The sequence below is a fragment of the Bombus terrestris genome, chromosome 5, assembly GCF_910591885.1.
Source record: "Bombus terrestris chromosome 5, iyBomTerr1.2, whole genome shotgun sequence".
NCBI classification, from domain to species: Eukaryota; Metazoa; Arthropoda; class Insecta; order Hymenoptera; family Apidae; genus Bombus; species Bombus terrestris.
In genome coordinates, this window is record NC_063273.1 from 2,502,810 (window position 1) to 2,522,763 (window position 19,954).

Here is a 19,954-nt window from a genome sequence, read left to right on the forward strand (position 1 = left end):
AACTTATAACTGTAAATCGTCTACCTGTTTTCCAACAAACTGGCAGGAATGCGACTTTCTACGTAGACTTAAAAGTATCCAACCCGACTTTCAGTTCCGCGCGAACGTATATATATATATATATATCTAGCTTAGAACGGTGTTGGCATGCATGAAACACGACGTCTTCACCATAATTGCTGTTCCCTCGTACCGCAATTCGAGCTAATAGCGTAGTACGCGTACAATCTATTTCCAGCTACCACAAGGCGCAGTCTATTTTTCTTACCGATAAGCTGAACGCGTTGCATGCAACTTTTATTTGCAACTTTTCCTTTTTACTATTTCTGTAGTATCGCGGGGGACAAATACGCGAAATCTACAACACGCTTCAAATGAAATAATTAATGGCACTCGGGTATATGATAGTAACATAGTGGTAAACTGGTGAGATTTTTACCGGCTATTTATCAGTCCCATATTATGTCTGCTTTAAATCATTCGAGTACGGCTTGTTTCATTATTGAATGTAATTGATAGCCTAGATAGTCTTTCTTCGCGCATATCGATTCCGATAATTGAGAGTGAACTACTACTAGTCGTTGCTACGTATTAAGTCTCAGAGACGCTTGATACGGTTCACCGTCTTAATTATTAGAGATTGTGATCTTTAAATAGTAAATTGTGTACAGAGATAGAATTGTAGAAATATTTGAAGTATTACGAATCGAATGATCGCGAGCGTTTGCTTCAATAGCGAGTAATAAATTTTCGCTTAATAAACTTTCGCTCTGTTCCTGTTTTTTCTCCAACTATTGAAAATTTTCATCCACTATCAAAGTCTTCTGTATCTGTACTTATATACGGAATACTGTACATAGAGAAATTAAGAATGCGCATCCTTAAAAGAACAAAGAAAATAAGCAAAGATATAGAAAAAGAAAAAGACAAGCGCGATCGATAAAAATCAGCACGAGAGCTGTTACTTAATCCATTAAACATCAACCAGTGAAACAATGTACAAATGTTGTACGAGCGCAACAATATGGCTAAGGGTGAATAAAGTAGGACATGTTAATGGTTTGTCAAAACGCAAAAGATAAATATATTGAAATAATAGTCTATTACACAAATCAAAGCGAGAAAAAGGATTTCCATAATGCAAAAAGAGCAATTTTTTATCATATTTATATAAAGTAGTTTTATTTCTTCAAATTTCATAATATGCATGTATTATAGGATCTAAAATCAAAACAATGTTGGAGAAATTCTAGAAATTCCTTTTCATAATTGCAATGTGAATTCGATAGAATTCAATTATGTACACTAATTGAAAAGATATTACACAGGTAACGTTGCGTTCGCACATCTTTGATTCTTAATAGGTGAAAATACTCTAAATTACCCAGTACATAGTTTGTAATTTTATGTAATTTCTTCGTTCGTACGTGTCTCTAATAGCCTATGTAAGCGATAGAGGCAACTATAAATACCATTTCAAAAAATCACCTTGCATATATTAAAATGTTGCTGTGGTTCCACGCTTCAACCGCAGCAGACAAAGTCTTAACAAAAATCCAAATAAAAGATCAAACATCAGAATTAAAATTAATCATTGCCAATTTCTACTTGAGTTTATAACATGCTTTTTGAGTGGTAATTTATCACACTAAATGTGCAGCGTGAACCTAATGCGTTAAGCCCAACAAAAAAGCGCATCAGGGTAGCGAAGCCATCTCACGTCACTCATCAAGACACCTTAATAAACAATGAAGTGGCAATTTGGCCAGTCTATTTGCAGCTTATTTGGAAGAGCTCGTGTACAAGACAGAGGCACGATGATCAACGATGATACGTGCCTCAGGCCAGCACAGGTTTCTGATGGCAATATTATGACTTACGAGCTACAGACCGCACGCTTAAGCGATTTATAATGATTGGCTCGAGCAAACAGTAGTCGAGTAAGTAAACTACTTAATAAATTCTGCCTCAACCTTTTTCACGCCTGCTTGATCGCCCCATCTTTATAATTTTCTACTCTTGTCAGACAGAAGAAGATAGAGGGTGAACGCACCCGACCGGTTATTATGTCGCATTTCATGGTATTCTACCCCGTGTTATCTGGAAAATACTCATCCATCCAGCTAATGTGTCCAAGTTTCCTCGCGAATTGAATTAACACGTACCTTAATAGAAGCGATTTGATTTTTGGATATATTTAATTAGCAACCCCTTGTCAGCGTAACTCATTCAGCAAATATATCACGAGACATTTTTGGAGAAATATTCTTTTGATAGAAGGATGTTTGTAAATTATTACGTATTATAATGTATGCATATATTTTATCTATATCGTTAACTTAATTATACGTAGATATATCTATCCCAATTAGTGAATCAGAATACATTAAATTACAGAATATGAAGCTAATATATTATTCGTAATATAACGAAAAATATTCTGATTTCAAAAGACGCTCTTGTATAAGATTTTTCGAAATATTAAAGATCAAACATTTTATTGCTAACTACGACCAGTACGTTCTTTTACGTTAGGTGTTTTGTGCTTTGTTTCAACAATTAAAAATCATTTTCACGTAAAATATTTAAATTCAAAGCTGTGGTAACGAAATTAATTTACCTTCCTTTCATATTGTATAATACGTCGTCGTCAGCTCTTATAATTATATTGCCTAATTAATCATAGGTACAAATTACAAAATAATATATAAAATCCTACCTTGATAATCGTCGGAAATTCCATTTGACTGAATCGGGGATTTCTCAAGCTCAAATCTTCGCGTGTAAAATATTGTATTTCAATGACATACTGATTTATACGATGATTCATAACATACCGACGAACACAGAAAATATCAATTACGATGTGATGACACCAAAAAACTTAACCTCTCGTATAACAGATAATCTTAAAAATGATCTGGAAATTTAGTAACACGTTGTACGCACGCACTTGTAAAAGTAGATAAAGTATTTGTAATAACATATGCCTTTTGAACTTTATTCTGCCTATAATTATAACATAATTTACATGTTGCAGACATAAAGTAATTCCAGAAGAGATATTTTTTGAAAGGTAACATCTAAACTAAATTCAATCGTCCATTAAAGAAACGGTAATATTCCATAAGACAATAATGTAACTTTTTTATTTCTGATATTTTTGATATTTTTTAAATTATACTTTTCCTAACGTATTTGCGAAAGTTTTCTGATTAAAATGACACCAAATACATGTATATATATATATAAAAATTGCAAATGTAACCTCGATCAGAAATTGACGCTATTCAATCAGAAATAATATATTTTAAATTGATTTGGATATGAATTAATTATTACACATCTTCGATCTACTCATTTCTGTGAATATCATACATACCTTTAAATTCTTCGAATTCCATTTCAAATCATGTTACGTGGCTTATTCGCAGATGTGTATAGTGTACATATTTCAACATACATCTTCTCGGTGATATTAAACCAAATCTTCCTATGTAGACCAAATCATAAGGAATCTTGCGGTGTTGGACCAAATATAGAAATCATCGAAGGACCATTTTTGGCCATAAAGGATCTTCGAAAACGATGATTTCGTAGCTCAACCAGCGAGACGCATACGTGGAAAATTTTCTTAGTGACAAGTGGAGAACCACGAACGTAACGAAATTAGCAGCAGGAGATTGGCAGCGTAAATATCGTGAAAACGAACGAAGACGCTATAATACGTTATGCGATGCTAAATCGGACTGTTCATCCTATCTTGTCCGGAAATATTTCTTTATCGTAACAATTTGAAAGGTTCATGTCCCCGATTCTGAATTATTTTTCGGGGAACTCAGCATGCCATAATTTTGTAGAATAATAACAAAAAATTTGGAAATCAATGTAACGATGAAATCAATTCTGAACGATGATATCACGATGTAGCATCACGATAGTGTAGGAAGTTTATCGCTTTAAATATTGCCAATTTCATCAGCCTGCAACTTCCACGTGCGAGAAAAGAAAACTGTCTTCCAATCGTTGAATCACAGTTAAATTTATCTTTGTCGCTTCTCCAATGAAAACTTCAAGAAGGCAGAAGGTTCGTTTCCACGCGACAAACTCGGGAAAAGAATCTTCTATTCGGCATCGCTTTTAAGAAAACTTTACGAAATTCAAATAATCATACAAAAAAGCCTGTGAAATGTTTCTGCTGCCATAACGCGTTCAAGTAGGCCATAAATTTACGAAGAGCAAAAAGAATTTGTAGATTTTCGGACAGAAGACTATGGAAGCTAGAGAGAAGAAGATGAAATTGTTACTTTCCATCGTCGAGTGTTAGATAAAGATAAAGTTGTATTATAATGTATTATAATCGATAATATATTTGTATGATTTATTGAAAATGCCATGATTTTAACGCGTCTATAACCGGAACACGAAGGAAAGTTCAGAACAAAGTATACTTTACCATCGACCATGCGCCTCACGACTTCCTCGGGATTAGCTCCTGCATATTTTAAATTGATGTACATCAACAATATCGCTTCCCAAGGATATTGGAAGAGTTCTACGAGCTTGGTACTATGTTCCAGCAAGATTTCCACGCTTTCACCTGCGACACAATCCAAACATCGTACATTGTTAAAACGAATTAAATTTGTTATTCTATAAGTTTGAACATTGAAAAGATTAAGAAATATTGTATTGTACAAAATTATGTCATATACCTGTAATATATTACGAACATATTATATACGATCATATTCATAATAATAAACATCGTCTCGCTACTTGGCATTGATAGGTGATTGATAGGTGATTAAAAACTTCAAGTTGCAAAGATGAGGCTCTTTAAAATTTACAAAGAAATTTAAGGACGTTAGAAGGCTGACTTCGCGCGAGATGTGTCACTGCGTGTTTGCGAAAGCAATACGATCTTCCACTTATAGCGTCACAAAACAACTGAAAATGAGCCAGTATCGTAAAAATAAGGCCAAGGTAATAGCGGCGTAAGTGCATCATAATTTTGTCCTCTGATATAAAACTAATGAAATTATAAATAGTTCTATCATTCAATAAAAGCATATTTGAAATTCTTTTAGCTATACCACCAGCAATACCAAGCAACGTAACGATATGTTAGTACATTATTGTAAATACATTTTATTTGATCCATTCGTCGATCGATAAAAGTCAACAAAGAATTCGCTTAATGTGAATTCCTGTAGGTGCGAAAAGAAATTTCAAAAAAAAGAAGGAAAAATAGTGACACGTAATAAAGATATGAAATACGAAGGTTAAGAATACGTAATCCTTGTTTTGGAAGGATTCCAAACGCAAACTGTAGCATAAACATTATTGCACAATCTGCGACACGCGTGATTAATTTTTAATGCACATGTATAAATCCATTTTGCTATTTATATGAATTTCGGATTGGCAATAAACGTATCGATGTAAATGCATCGTTGCGCGTTTGACAACGCTCGCAGTTTATTTATCATCGGATTAATAACTTGGTAGATTTTTCAGAAAAGAACACACATATTCTTTATGCAAGATCTTACGACCTTCTACGTTTTTCGGAGCAAATATCAACAAGTTAATAAGATAATGTTGAAACAAGTCCGCAGGTAATTCTGCTTGAAATGTAGACAAACCGGTACGGTACGAATGTAAAGTGTCTATGATTTTTTTCATATTTTGGAACATTTCAATAAAATGCACGTATATGCGTGATACATATAATTTAATTATTAGCTATACTTGATCAGATTCGATAGAATCTGCGAATTGACATGATTTTATTTTCATGATACATATATTTCTCCATCACTGATCGAGTCATTATTCACAGTACATATATATACATATATGCACACAAATGCATATCTATGTGATCGCACGTGGTCTTCGGTTCACGCCGACCGGAAGCCGCCGAAAAGCGCGAGCCGAGCGTGCGCGTACGTAACCGGCAAGTAGACGCGTGTAAAGTAAATATCGATTTTAAACAACGAACAACGGCCTCGTTTCTCCCATTGATGTTACAGTGTATAACAGCGTTGCGCGCAAGGGGTGGGAAAATAGCGATTCGGTAGAGGGGCGGTTAGTTCCTGCAAGAGAAATGGAACCGTGGAGTATAACGTTCGCGAACATGTACAAGGACAATAATTCTCCAGCCGTTATGACATGATATATTAGATATTAAGGCAGCCAATAGTAGCGCGTCCGCTCGCCACAGCTCCGCCTATATAAGAGGCCTTCTGGATCGTTTTTAAAAGGCGGAAATGGTTCTCCCCTCCTGCCGCTATAGCTCTGCGCTGTACACTCTCTTTTGCCCCGTTCCGTTGCTGTCTCCCCTTCTACTACACTGTCTGTCGCTTTTTCCAAGCAAACCCGAGTCTCCCTCTCCCGTATTGCCATCCCCCGGCGTTCTATCGGATAGACACCACGACGCGGACCACAGGTGCCGCGCCACCCGGACGCCAGGCGTTGGTTCCCTCCTTTTCTGTGCACAGGTGAACCCGGCCAACCAGGTGCTGCAGCTTCGTACCCGCGGCGTATGCGTGCTCACTCTCTTTGGAAGAGGTATGCTGCCTTCGTTAGAGAGCGAGACACGAGTGGAGAACGCGAACGCAAACACGGGCGAGCGAGAGAGGATGAAATTCTGCAAGAGACACCGAGAGAAAGAGGGGAAAAAGAGTGAGAAAGAAGTAGAGGGGTTGCCCTCTGACCGGAGAAGAACTCCGACTATGGTCGTTAGTTTTCACGTCGGTGCTTCTTGTTTTCTGGCGAGTCGACGATGCGTCCCGCGTTTCGGTCATTCTTGTCCCCCTTCGAGAAATCATCGGGAAACTCCCCCTCCCCTTTCTGGCTATTTGCTCGAACGAGTTAATCCAAAATAGTTAAAAAGCACAATTACCGTTTAACGAGCCGAGTTTGGCAATGAACGTCAGAAACTCTGTATTTACACTTCGTAAATGCAGAAGGCTCTCCCTGTCGCAATTTAATATTGCAAAATAATGGTGTCGCATCGAGACGTACACGACGACGTGTACATGAAGCAGCTAAAGAGAATATCGGATTTAATACTTGATTGTTTGCTATCACAAGACGGTTTATATTTAAATTACTTGCGATTGAAACACGTATAAGCGAGGCGTATGCAAATAAGGCGAAAGCATTCCATCGATTGATCCATGATATGTAAATCGATGATATAAGAGGAATTAAAAGTTGTCTGAGAAAGCACGCTGTTCAATAATACCTAATATAGTAGGGAAAATAATGCAAATTTCGTGGTTTAAACTATAGCGATAATCAACGATAGTTTTCGATGCTAAAATCCAGCGAGATTAATTATATTTTGACGTGCAAGCAAGTGAAGATAAATATGTAACTGTGTGTCAGTATGTCTGGTTAACTTCGGCAAACCGAACCGTTCTTTTTGAAAAATTACTATAATCGTGTACTGAAATCGATGTTACTATCGTCCATACTGATTCCAATTTACTGCGCGAATTAACTGTCTTTTGTTCGTTACTAATTTTCAGTATTATTTGATTTGCGCGCGATACATCATACGTTTGAAATTTCCTGGATCATCAAAACTGTAAGTGTTCAAAGGACATGACAATTACTGAGGGTGCACGTTTGTTTAGCATTCATTGGTAACAAGATCTGCAAAATTGATCGACTCCAAATTTGATGTGAGTTTGCAGCGAATGTCACACTTTACTTTTCTTTCTTATTATTTCCTTAGTCCATGGAGGATTAACGATTAAAAGATGAAAATTATAGAAAACATAAAAGAATCGATAGATCAATTTTGAAATGTTATCATCTCCTTATTTTCTGCGCTTCTTTAAATAACTTTTTATAGATTATTCTTACGAATTTTATCATTATATTCTCATCTTAAATTTATCAAATTACATATAACAACATAATTATCGTTTATTAAGAAACAAATTGAAGTTTATGACAAAGAAATCTACGATTATAAAATTCTCCAAAATCCAACATGAATTGGAGCATTGAACATGCATAAGAAATCTATCGGTGTAGGTACTACTACTTTAACAATTATTATTTTTATTCATATTTTCACGCATCACATGTTATCACGATTTGAATCCATAAACAAGTTAGATCGTTGACAAGTAAAATTCTTCGAAAGGATTTTTACTTTTATCGAAAGCTTTCAAACACTTGCTCTTCCAGTTCTTCTGAAGTGTTCTTAGAAGAAAATTGAATTTTCACATGCATATAAACGATCTAATTCGCAAACGGAGTACGAGAAAACGCGTGTAATGTGTATCTACGGATAGTCAACCCTCTCAACAGATAAAATATTCGCACATAGCATTTACTGTATTTACTGAAGTAGTATCGTAACTTTAAACCGTCATCAATCATAAAATATCAGAAACAACTGACAACGCATAATTTCGCTTCATACTCGTGCACCAATGAGTCGCACGTTTGAAAAAGAAAAGAAACACATGCCAGCATACGAATACACACAGTGCTCATATAACAGTGGTGAAAGGTTCCAAGTTACTTAATCCGCTCAATCATCGTAAACAATTATTCCTGATCGAATGATAAATAAATAGTTTCGTGGGCAGGAACCGACGAGTGGGACTGTAACAAGTCTTTGTCGATAAAATCGGTACCAAGAATTTAAAGACTAAACACACTCCAACGCATGGGGACAGAAGAAGTTTATAAGATTGCATCCTGTCAATCGCCATACCGTTTAATTTTGCTCCGATTACATCACGACGTCGTGTTCCCACGACCCTTGGAAAAAACTTGTGTATCCAATTCTTCAAGTAAGCTAATCTTATTCCTTCCTGTTTAAATGTTTCACATTCTCATCAAATCTCCATATACGTATCCGGAAAACCACTGATTGAAGCAGAACTATTTACATTTTCGACGCTGATCCATCATCCTCGTCCTTTTTCATACCCAGTGCGAGACAATTTTCCCACATATAAATTTGAAATATAGGAATCAAAAATAAGAAACAGAACTTTAAAAAAGTCAGACTATCCTCGAAACTGTGAGCTACTTTCGTATCATTTCTCAGTAAAAATTTGTAAGATAACAATTGTTTAAATTCAACATATACATATTACAACTTGAATGTATGTATCTACGTATATACATGCAATTAATCTATATAGAGATCCTTAAAACAAGAGGAATGATTTTGATTTTCAAAACACATAATTTAATGACTAACTTTCATAATGGCTCGTAAGATCGCGCTACTTTACATTTGTACAAGTAGCAAAGTACAAGTAAAATATGAAACCTAAGTAAAAAGTTATAACATTTGCTGCGATTTTGATACGCTGACTTTGATATTAAAAAAATCATTCGATAGTTGTCTTCCCTGGCGTATTCAGTATTTACTGTAATAAAATTGTTTTACAATCATTTTAAATAATAATGGCGTGCAGTTCAAATTATCCATTTAAGAATACTACGAGGCTACAAGATAAATTAATTCAGTAACTTTTTTACTTTAACGACTTCTGTCAATTTTGCATAAATGAATATAAATAACAGGTTATAAGTATACTCCTTCTTCTGACCTTGTATATGTATAATAAGGAAACTTAGAAGCTTACAGCATCTCATAAACGTGATAGTGATATCTAGTTTATGGTATCGCTGGGAAAGATTATAATATCACGGAAATATAATAGTCTACCAGTTTATTCAAGAATTTAGTGTTCCGGTTTATATCCAAAGTGTCTGCAATAAAAAAAACTTCAGGCAAATGCATTGTTATCAGAAAGAAATAAACGACAGTTTAATGAGAAATATTTATCAATATTACGTGCTATCATCAGAATTGTCCTAAGATCGGTGTATACTATTACGATAATTACAGGCAAATTGTTTGCTTTGTCATTTCGCTAGCAGTTTCTTTCGCTTCACTCTTCTTTATCTCAGTTAACTTTAACAAAAACCAATTTGTCATCGTCTACTACGCAAAATGATTATGAAACAAGCCATTAAACGTTTTTTTATCGTAAAAGAGTATTTTAACTATTCAGTATCATAAACATACACCAATAAATAACGTTGATACGATTAATATAAAAATGCGATTATGTTCTTGAACATCAAAATGAAAGAAACGAATGAACTATTAAATCGTCAAAGGAGAATGTCGTGCAGTACCGACTGCTCGAAGCTTCTTTGTTTAATCTTGAGTAAGATGCCAGTAAAAATGAGTTCGCCGTACAAATGAAACTTAAAATAAAAGGAGGGAGATTAATTTTATGGAATTCAATAATAGGAATTGACAATTTGCAAGAGTAAAGGTGTTGTAATTTGTAGGAAAGGGAAAGTCGTCATGCAACGCTGATTAATTATTTAATTAATAGATTTTTCGGTTTAAATTTGATTAACAATGTTAAGAAAGACATTTACATATTAGAATACACATTTTTGCCCAAATTTTATTTTTACATATATCACAAGTAAAACAATTAATATTTCTAGCCTGTGCAGTCTGTGTGTTCAGAATTCATATTCGTTGTTTTTGGAACTCCGAAAGCCTCAACGACGTATCTCTGAATCATTTTATTTTCGAGAAGTAACTTCAAAGCTCCGTTCTTAAAGGTGCATTTGCTTTTTTCTACTTTGGAACTTCAGTTTCTCTGCGGGGAAAAGGTAGAAGAAAAGATTAAATAAACATCCTGTAATTGAATAGCAATTGCCAACGAATTAAATCTATAAAAAAAATATTTGGTCTATACCGGTCGACGACTAATTTGGTCAGTACTGGACAACAAACATGTAGAAAGGTTTCATAATATACAAAGGAAGTTGCAAGTCTGCAGCTGATAATTACATTAAACAGACTAGATATAGTATGCATAATAGAAAAATTCATTCACTTACCTGAGAAACAAATAATCAACTCTAGAAGATAACTTTCAACACTTAGAATATCAAAAACAAGTATCAGGACAACGCGAACAACGGAATAAACTACATGCCTCCGAAATATAGTGCACAGAATTGTTATATTCATTTGTTTATTCGAATAAAAATACTAATATCTGGCGAAAAAGTCGAGAAATATAACGATATTGGTACTCTATACCAGTAGATACTGCACGACTCTCCCTCAATTAATTGCTTCACAGAATACAACGAAACATGAATTATAATACAGTAATGTGAAGTATAATATCGTATATCCACGCTGGAATATACACGGCGTAAAAGAAACATGCGGGTATAATTCGCAAAATGTCTGAGAGGAATAAAAAAAAAAAGAAAGGGGTAGTGATCGTAACGATATCCGATAACAAAAACTTTGATACGAGTCCGCGAATTATATGACACTGCTGAAGCCAATCACCCGTAGTATTATGCCGACTGATAATACTGTTTTACATACGCAGTATACTTCGACAGAAACTCTCGTATACTTATAAAGAGAAAGGTATAAATAATAAACAAGACTTAAAAAAATGTTTGGTCTTCGAGATGCATACATCTATGTTTACAATCAGAAAAACTATTGGATAGAATAAGATCACTTTAGTCTGCATTTAAGTGTTATAGATATTTCGTTATCTTTCTGGTTATTTCCTGCTCGATTTATAAAAAATGTACCATTGAAATCTTTCTATCCAAAAATTGGTAATTATCGATATCTCATCCATTTCACCGATTTCGATGATTTTTAAATATGTTGTAGAAATCGACATTTTCAACATAATTATAGATGTAACATGCGTATGTGCTGCTCGACCTTAGTTTCCGAGATATTCGTAAAATATTGTCGGTACCACTATAGCGAATTCTAGCAATAATTTGCGTCCGTGACAGCATACTCTTTAGTTTGGTTGCCGACGGCTGGATAAAACGACACCTAACCCAAACATATATAAGCTATAAACAAAAGATAAGAATTAGGTTTGGGTTAGACGTTGTTTAATGAGGTCGCTGTGCCGTAAGGGCCCTTTTCCACTTGTAACTAGTAGCGCGACTTGCCAAGAGCTGCGCGCGACGCCGAACAAAGGTCAGTTTTATTCATTTAATGGTACTACGCATTTTTTAACATATTAATGAACCTGTCGTGGTGTTCATTGTAAAAAATTAGTAACTTATACATGTGGAAAACCTGTTAGTATGGAATACAAATCATCGAAATCGGTGAGGTGGATGACATATGGATAATTATGGAAAAATTTGTCTATTTGAATTTTCTTCGAAAATATGAATACAAATAAATTCATTCCAATAGATATAAATTTTTATCCTAATTCCTGTATTATTGCATTATTTATTTGCAACTTATTGCGAAGTATCCACAAAATGTTAAAGCGAGAAACAAATTTGTTTATACCACCACTAACTCGCAAAATAGATTTTCTCTTACATGGTAACCTATTGAAACAATCTTTACGGGATCGGATTAACTCCTATTATGCACGGATAATATTTACACCATAAAATGGAAAAAATGATTAGCATTAAAACTTTTTTATTACCAGATTAAAAAAGAATTAAAATCTATTTAGACACGTTTGACAATGAATCCAATAATAACAAGTTAGAGATGACACAAACGTGTATACATGAAATCTTGATGTTCAGTAAACTAACTTCAATAATCCGGAATCCTTATGCAATTTTCTTCAGAATAATTTCCTTCTCTATTTGCAATTTAAATCGAATATATTAGCTCTGCAATAACTAGTGAAGCGACACTAGCGTCATATACGTGCTAACTACAGACATATTCTTCTATTATTTATTACTCTTATTCTTTCATATTTTAAATATCCGAAACTATTAGATTTTTCTACAAACATAATAAAATACACATTTTGTTAATTTTTGCCGTGAAAGTTGCTTCAAGTTAACCGATCATCATAGGGTTAAGAAAACTTTCATATTATACTTTATTATATATATTCATTTATTATTCCAACTATCGTAATGGAAGAATAACGTTAATTGTGAATGATACTGCTAAAAATCGCAAAATAGGTACGAAAATAATATTGCTATTACCTTCTTAGAAGAATAACAAGCATATCGAGATTAATAATACATATATTCGTACGATCATCGTAAGAACCGAAGAATAAAGAAGAGAAATAAGGCTTTCGTGATCAATGTCAAAGGTCAAACACCATCAGCGACAATGATAACCGATTAACACAGAATTTTCTCTCGGGACAATTCTGACCACACGAATACGATTATATCATTTTATAGATGTGCGTTTGATTGCATGAAATTGGTCGTTAACTCGATATCCTCTCTGGTATCCGAAGAACAAAGGCTATAACCGTGACATTGTTAGAAATCCCACACAAATTGTATAGCAAGCTCACTTAACCCGTGACACGAATAAAAATGTTTGTAGAATGCATTTTTAAATGTCATTGTGTAAATCACATTGGACGAGTTTGCTCGATGTCCCAAAGCACAAAGCCAAAATCGCTCGAATACGCCAAGAGCTTGGGAACGCACAAAAAATTGCCGAAAAAAATTATCTGACGAAAAGAAATTATTTCTAAACTAACACAAGTGCCTATGCGTAAAGAAAACTACGAGCTAGAATTTTGCCAGGGATCGCATACAAGCGCGTAAACACGAGATTTCGCGAATTTCCAGCTTGATGATCCCTGCGAGGATCTCGTGTTACATAGAGGAACGCGAAACCCCCGTCTACATTTCGACCACTGGTCGTGTGTTCGATGGACATACGTCGCGGCACACATAGCTCTCACGAGGGATGGTTTAGAAACGGGCTTTGTAGCAATGATACCGTTGTATCGCCACGTAATTGAAACCCTGGCCTGTACACCGACGAGGGGCCGTTTCAATGACAAAAGACACGTCGTATCGCACCGAATATCATTCACTGGGCCGATGTTCTCTTGCCATCCGAAACAAAAGCTTTTAGACTTTCCGCACTCTTTTACGCCTTGCGGGATGCCTTTTGATCATGTTACAAAAAAAAATCTTTTTTATTATTTCATTTAACATAGACGAACGTATGAAAATAATCTCTCTCACTATCGCTTCCCAACGATGATTAAGTTTCTCTGGGTAAAATGGGAAAACGATCGTTGAATTGAAAGTTTAGACTGAGAAATCGCGGGATATGAAGTTTTAGCGGTACCTATAAAGTAAAAGGAATTAATTAATTGATATTTATGAAAATTGTTCGAAGAGGAGTATAGGGAATAAAAGAATTTTGTAAAATCCTCATTTTGCCAGCCGCTCAAACAAAATACTTATTGCTAACTCTGAACAAGAACCTACACATCGGCTTCATTCATGACAGAAACTTCTTTAATATCTACTTTAACGTATCCATCGACATTTTAAAAACAAGAGGATCGTAGCTAAGGAAAGTTACAGACGTATCGCCTACGCACCCCCTCGCTACACTGGAAGCTTTGTACTTGACGTTTTACGTGTATTTCAATAAAAACGGTATAACCGAAACCCTTTGCAACAATTCTTCTTCGCCTATAAAAATAGTCAACGTGAAATCGCAATAAGTTCCAGTGGAAAGAGCCGAATGAAGGAACGGTCGTGAACGCGGCAGCTTTTACGAGACACGACATTTCGGAAGCAGTAAAATTCTATCCTGTCAAGCGTTCGCATAAAATCCTTGCTCGCTTTTGGCCATTGCTTGCAAACAGACGAACGTATTCCTCGTTCGTTTTAAAAAATTACTTGGGATACGCATGTGCGATGTTTGTGCGATAGTTAAAACAGATCTTAGATAATAGATGGAAAAATGTACGTACCTAGTAAATTCTTCTGAATAAGTTAGCAAAGTAATTTTCGTTATCCTAATATCCCTTGTATTTTTTTATTGTCGTTGCTTTTTACCGTAATTTACAATTAGTTCTCTTTTTATTTTTTGTTAACTTGCAAGACAATTTTCACTTTGTTATAACGACTTTGTTATATGATTTGTATATAATTGTTTCTTTGAAACTATTTACAGCTTCAGTTTTAGCTATTGTTTGTATAATCAATCAGTAATTAATTAAAATGAATATAGGGAATACTTAGATATAAAATTCGCGTGAGTGTCGTGTAACTGACTTGCACTGTATCTGTATCTCATTAGCTTATTTTATATATTCGTTTTGTTCTCTTGCCAAATAGTTATGTACTTGGTTCTCGAAAATTGATTCTGATTCAATCATTAATTTCCGCTTGTTGAAGTTTGGTAACCATATAAATTACTATCCCAATTTGGAAACATTCGATTCCTGCCACTTCGAAGGTAGGTACATATGTACGTCCAATGCAAAATTCTCGCAAATAGTAAACTTTTTGCATTTTAAACGTATAGTCTGGGCACACAGTAAAGTACCGAATAATTAACGCGCGATAAAAAAGTTGGCAATAAGTAAGCATACACCTCCGTGGCTGGATTAACAGTTTCGTGAAATGAAAACGATGACGTCACGCGACGCCCGACATCCCGCGTCGCGACGAACTAGCGATCTTACACGCAGACATACCAGCGTTGCGCGTACACACCACGTACAATGCAAGTCGAGAGAGCGAAAGACCATAAACACCCCTGTGAAGGCTGGCCGAGATGCCGTGAAGATCGTTGCCCTCCGGGTGCACAGTAGAAGTAAGTAGAAGGCCGTAAAGATTTTAGGACTCTTTGGACATGAGATGTTGGCTGACGCGGCGGCAGCGCTATGCAACAACGAAAATCAACCGACTCGGCTTGCCCGCGTTCCTTTCACTGAAATTCTCTACCCTTCTGCGAGATTTTTCTTCCGATTTTATCAGAGAATTAGTGAAAGCACGCGAGGATCTCTGTGATCAGATTTTATTTTGTCTATATATTTGATGTAACTACAGTAGATTTTCGGTTACCGGAACACTCGTTGACAAAACGCTGGAATTTTACCGGGATATATTGATCACTATAGAAGATTGGAGAAGAATTGAATCATTTTGTCGCATATATTTGAAAAAAGAAGATATAGTACACTAGAATTTGAGGTCATTTTTATAAAACGACAAGTATAAGTAAAACAAATTATAACCGCTATCGAAATTATAGTAAAGGTAAAATTTATCTCAGATAGCAAGTGAAAGGCTTTTATATATATACATATATACATATATCTTGTATGCTTGAAGCCTTGAAAGTATCCTGAAAGTAGTCCGCTTTAAAAATCATATATCTATCTTTTACACTTTTACCTACTTCCTGGCTTGATCTAATCTCATCATAAAAGCGAGGACAGTAAAAACATTCAAAATTATGATATGATAAATTAAAATGAGCTTTCAAAATTGATACTCTATATGGCAGAAGGCATACACCTATTGAAAGGCTTCAAAATTTTATAACCTCTGTAGGTTTAACTTGAGATATCTTAATTCGCTTTAACACGTAAGTAGGTGTACAAATAAGGAATAAAAACAGTTAAAGGACAACATGATAAAAGGAAGACATTCACAGAAAAGAAAGAGTGATAACCTGGAAATACGAGTCGTAAGTTACTTGCTTGATGTGCAAGTGTGGATCGCCAACACTGATGGGAGCTATAATATTTTATGGCATTCTTGCGATAGTAGTAAGCTGCCCACTGAGCAGAGCAGATACAGCGAGGGTGAAAGTGACAGATCATTTAACCCTGTCGCCTCGTAAAAGAGATCCGACTCGAGTCACTAGACTGTGACCAACTTTACAATCCACCCTTCCTTTTGCCGGGTTGACCAAAACCTTGCAAACTACAACCACGCTGTTTTTAAGACTGATTTAGATCCAGAGTCGATAGTTTAAGATACACAGGAATCAATTCTTTTGTTCTTTGCCAACTTATTTAACAGCCACAAATATTTATAATTTATCCATTGCACAAACATTGTAACATTTAGAAACGTATAAGAATTATCGATAAGTGAAATGAAACTGTATTTATGTAGTTAGTTTCTAAAAATAACACGAGAGTAATATTCTACTTCACAGTTCGAAATATGAGTGTGTACCTATGTAATAGTACCGAGAAAATAGAAGGGTTAACTTAGTTGTGGAATAGTTGGCAGTGATAACGGGCGTATATATACATATATAAGCTCATAACAGCAATAACAAGCACAAATACTGGGTGGTATCACATACACGTTTGAATATCGTAAAACTTTCGCTTGAAACGCTACTTCGACATTTCAAACAACTGTCTAATAACGTAAAAAGCTCACGTAAATAACTTTTCTTTGAGCTATGTATTAAACTCAAAGCAAGAAACTTCAAAAGTACCATTGCAACAGATACTGTTACGAACGGTGTTATTGCATATTGAGGATAGACCTATGTATAGCGTGAAAAGACCATACGTATGGATATTTCACACGTTATTCGTACATATTGTTTTTTAATATCAAGTTTAAAACTATTGACAAGGAGCATTGTTCAATTGACGATGAAATTGATTGACGTTATTAATTTTTTAATTATTTCATTTTCCAAAGCAGGAGTACTACCTTCTTAATTATTTTTCTCGTGAAATATTATTTTTCGTCTGTGTTACTGGCAATTAATTTAATAGATGGATCTACTTTTGTAAGAAGTGACCAGTGAGCAATAGTTTGCAACTTGCGCGAGTTTATCTGTTACATAATTTGAAATATTTACAAATAGCTTCTCTTTATCAAATAGTATGTTCAATTAGAATGTGTCGACATATAATCACCGTACAAAATAAGGTTTTATTTACGTAATTTTCTTCTGATTAGCTAACAAAAAATATACAATAAACAAAAATGAAGCTAACTTCTAATCTAATATACCAATAGCATTTCTAAAAATATTTTTATATGCCTTGTAGTACTTTTTCGGTCCGTATAAGAAATCTATACGACTCCATTATTAATTAAATAGTATTTCGTATTAATGTATCCAAATTAGAAAAACTTGATTTACGACAACTTTGAATGTCAATGAACAGTTTGTGCTATACTACTACAAAATGTATAAGCGGTAAGCAAAAGCATCAGTTCGTATCCTACAACCACTTCCGATCGATTGTGTTTCCAAGCACATATTCCATTTAATATAACTTGCAAAAACAATGAAGGGAATAAATTCTCTTGTTAACTCAATCGCACTCTCTATTCTGAAGAAAGTATAATTATAAGGTTCCAACAGATAAAAATTGCATAGTTTTACTAGGAATAAGTGTTTCTTTCGAATTCTTTGTTTCAATGTTAATGATAAAGGGAAAGATATAAAAAGTTACGAATTTTATTAGTTCATTTAAAGCATGATGATCGCATAGTCATATATAACTAACTAAAATTAATTGCTTAACTCATTCACATTGTAACTATAATGTAGCATAGTAGCGTAAGTTCCATATCTGAAGTGTCATAATACGTAGCGTAGTTACTAATATTTTTAAAAGGTTGAAACTAAGTATTTTATAAAAATATTATTTTTAGATTATTTTACAAATATCAAGGAAAAATTCAAGCAACCTTGACGATAAAAAAACATATAATTATGTATTATCTAAGTCATACATTTTAAATTCCCCGTTATTTTGTTACACTGCCAAAGGATTAATTTAATTGGCACGACAGTTTCATCTGAAGAAACAGAGAAAGACAAAGTTATACATATTCGTTACAATGTCAGTCTAGGAATATCCTATTATACTATATTTAGCTACAGTTGTTAAGTAATTGAAATTTTAAAGTCACCTTCGATATACAGCAAGTAGGAAGCTCTGTATGATACTAATTTGCTTTTAACAAAAGAGTGAAGAATTATATTCAAGTCTATTAATAGTCAATCTCTTTACTATAAATGTCAAATTTTTCACATTATGTTCTTAAGATCAAGATAAATCAAAAGAGAGTTTAGGAAGAAAACTTAGGAAGAAAACAGACTCAGAACATTGATGTTCCTTATATTTTCTATTATATCGTATATTTTTGCTAACATATGCATACATACTAAAAAAAAGTCATAAGCTGTCTCATGCATCATCAGTCTTGTACTTTTCATAGTATGCATATAATTATATCAAACAACCTATAATTTTTACGCGTAAAAATCCAAGAACAGTTAAGTATTGATGATTTCCAAGTACGTTTAGTAACATCGATCGATTCTTCTGACTGAACATGCGATATCGAAGACGGCGAAGCTTGTCACGCCAGGAAACGAACGCTTGACGTATGAGAAATATTACTTTGTCTCTTCGTGCAATTTAGCTTATATTTTTTCCATCGTTAAATTCGTAACTAGAGAAGATGACTGAAATTAATCTATTAATGCAGATGAGTGTCTTCATGGGGATTCGAATTGCTATAATAAAAAACAAAATCAACAAGAAATATAAAAATAATGATATCGTACAAAGCAAATTTAATCTTCGTTATTTACGTTCTTAGATTTAATTGTTCCAACAATCGGTTTACATTTCATATCAGTTATAATCAAATTACAAGCTAAGGGATTAGCAAGCATTAGTAATTTATTTATATTTCAAATGGTATTGCAGTTTTAGCTTCAGCCTACAGGTATATATTTATTTAATCGCTTTTGCAAATACTTGGCAGCATTTTTGTATTTACATAAGACAAGTATAATTTAACTATATACATATATATTCTTATCAGTATTTTCATATTAACTGAAGTTTCAGTGGAGAGAAAACACAGTATTATTAAGTTTAGCAATGAATAAAATTTTATATATTTTATATATAACTAATGTAAAACGCTTGTATGATTCATTGTATATTATTACAGTTTTTAATTACCTTCTAATGTTGTTAAATTGGCTAAGTTATAATAAACAAGATATATACTATGAACAACATATGCATTATACATAGAACAAAACGTAGAATCGTTTCTTTTTAAAGTTAAAGAATACGCCTTCGAAGGAATAGAAATCGACGTGAAC

At 34.1% G+C, this 19,954-nt stretch overlaps 1 protein-coding gene and 1 long non-coding RNA gene across 10 annotated transcripts in view; one reads left to right on the top strand and one right to left on the bottom strand.

Moving 5' to 3' along the window:
* LOC100645322 (doublesex- and mab-3-related transcription factor A2) overlaps positions 1-19,954 on the bottom strand; it is a 108,144-nt gene that overhangs the window by 65,933 nt on the left and 22,257 nt on the right. For 4 of the 9 annotated variants that reach the window (XM_048406071.1, XM_048406069.1, XM_048406072.1 and 1 more), the window contains one exon: positions 4,457-4,600. In XM_048406071.1, coding sequence (XP_048262028.1) covers positions 4,457-4,600 — 144 coding nt within the window. Of the gene's footprint in view, positions 1-2,719; positions 2,921-2,973; positions 4,281-4,456; positions 4,601-19,954 lie in introns of those variants that run through there. The other 5 variants (XR_001098739.3, XR_007224158.1, XR_007224157.1 and 2 more) reach the window with 5 other exon arrangements.
* Positions 4,594-5,225, top strand: LOC125385149. Its single transcript, XR_007224163.1, has 2 exons — positions 4,594-4,997; positions 5,091-5,225. It is a non-coding gene; the product is annotated as an uncharacterized LOC125385149 (long non-coding RNA).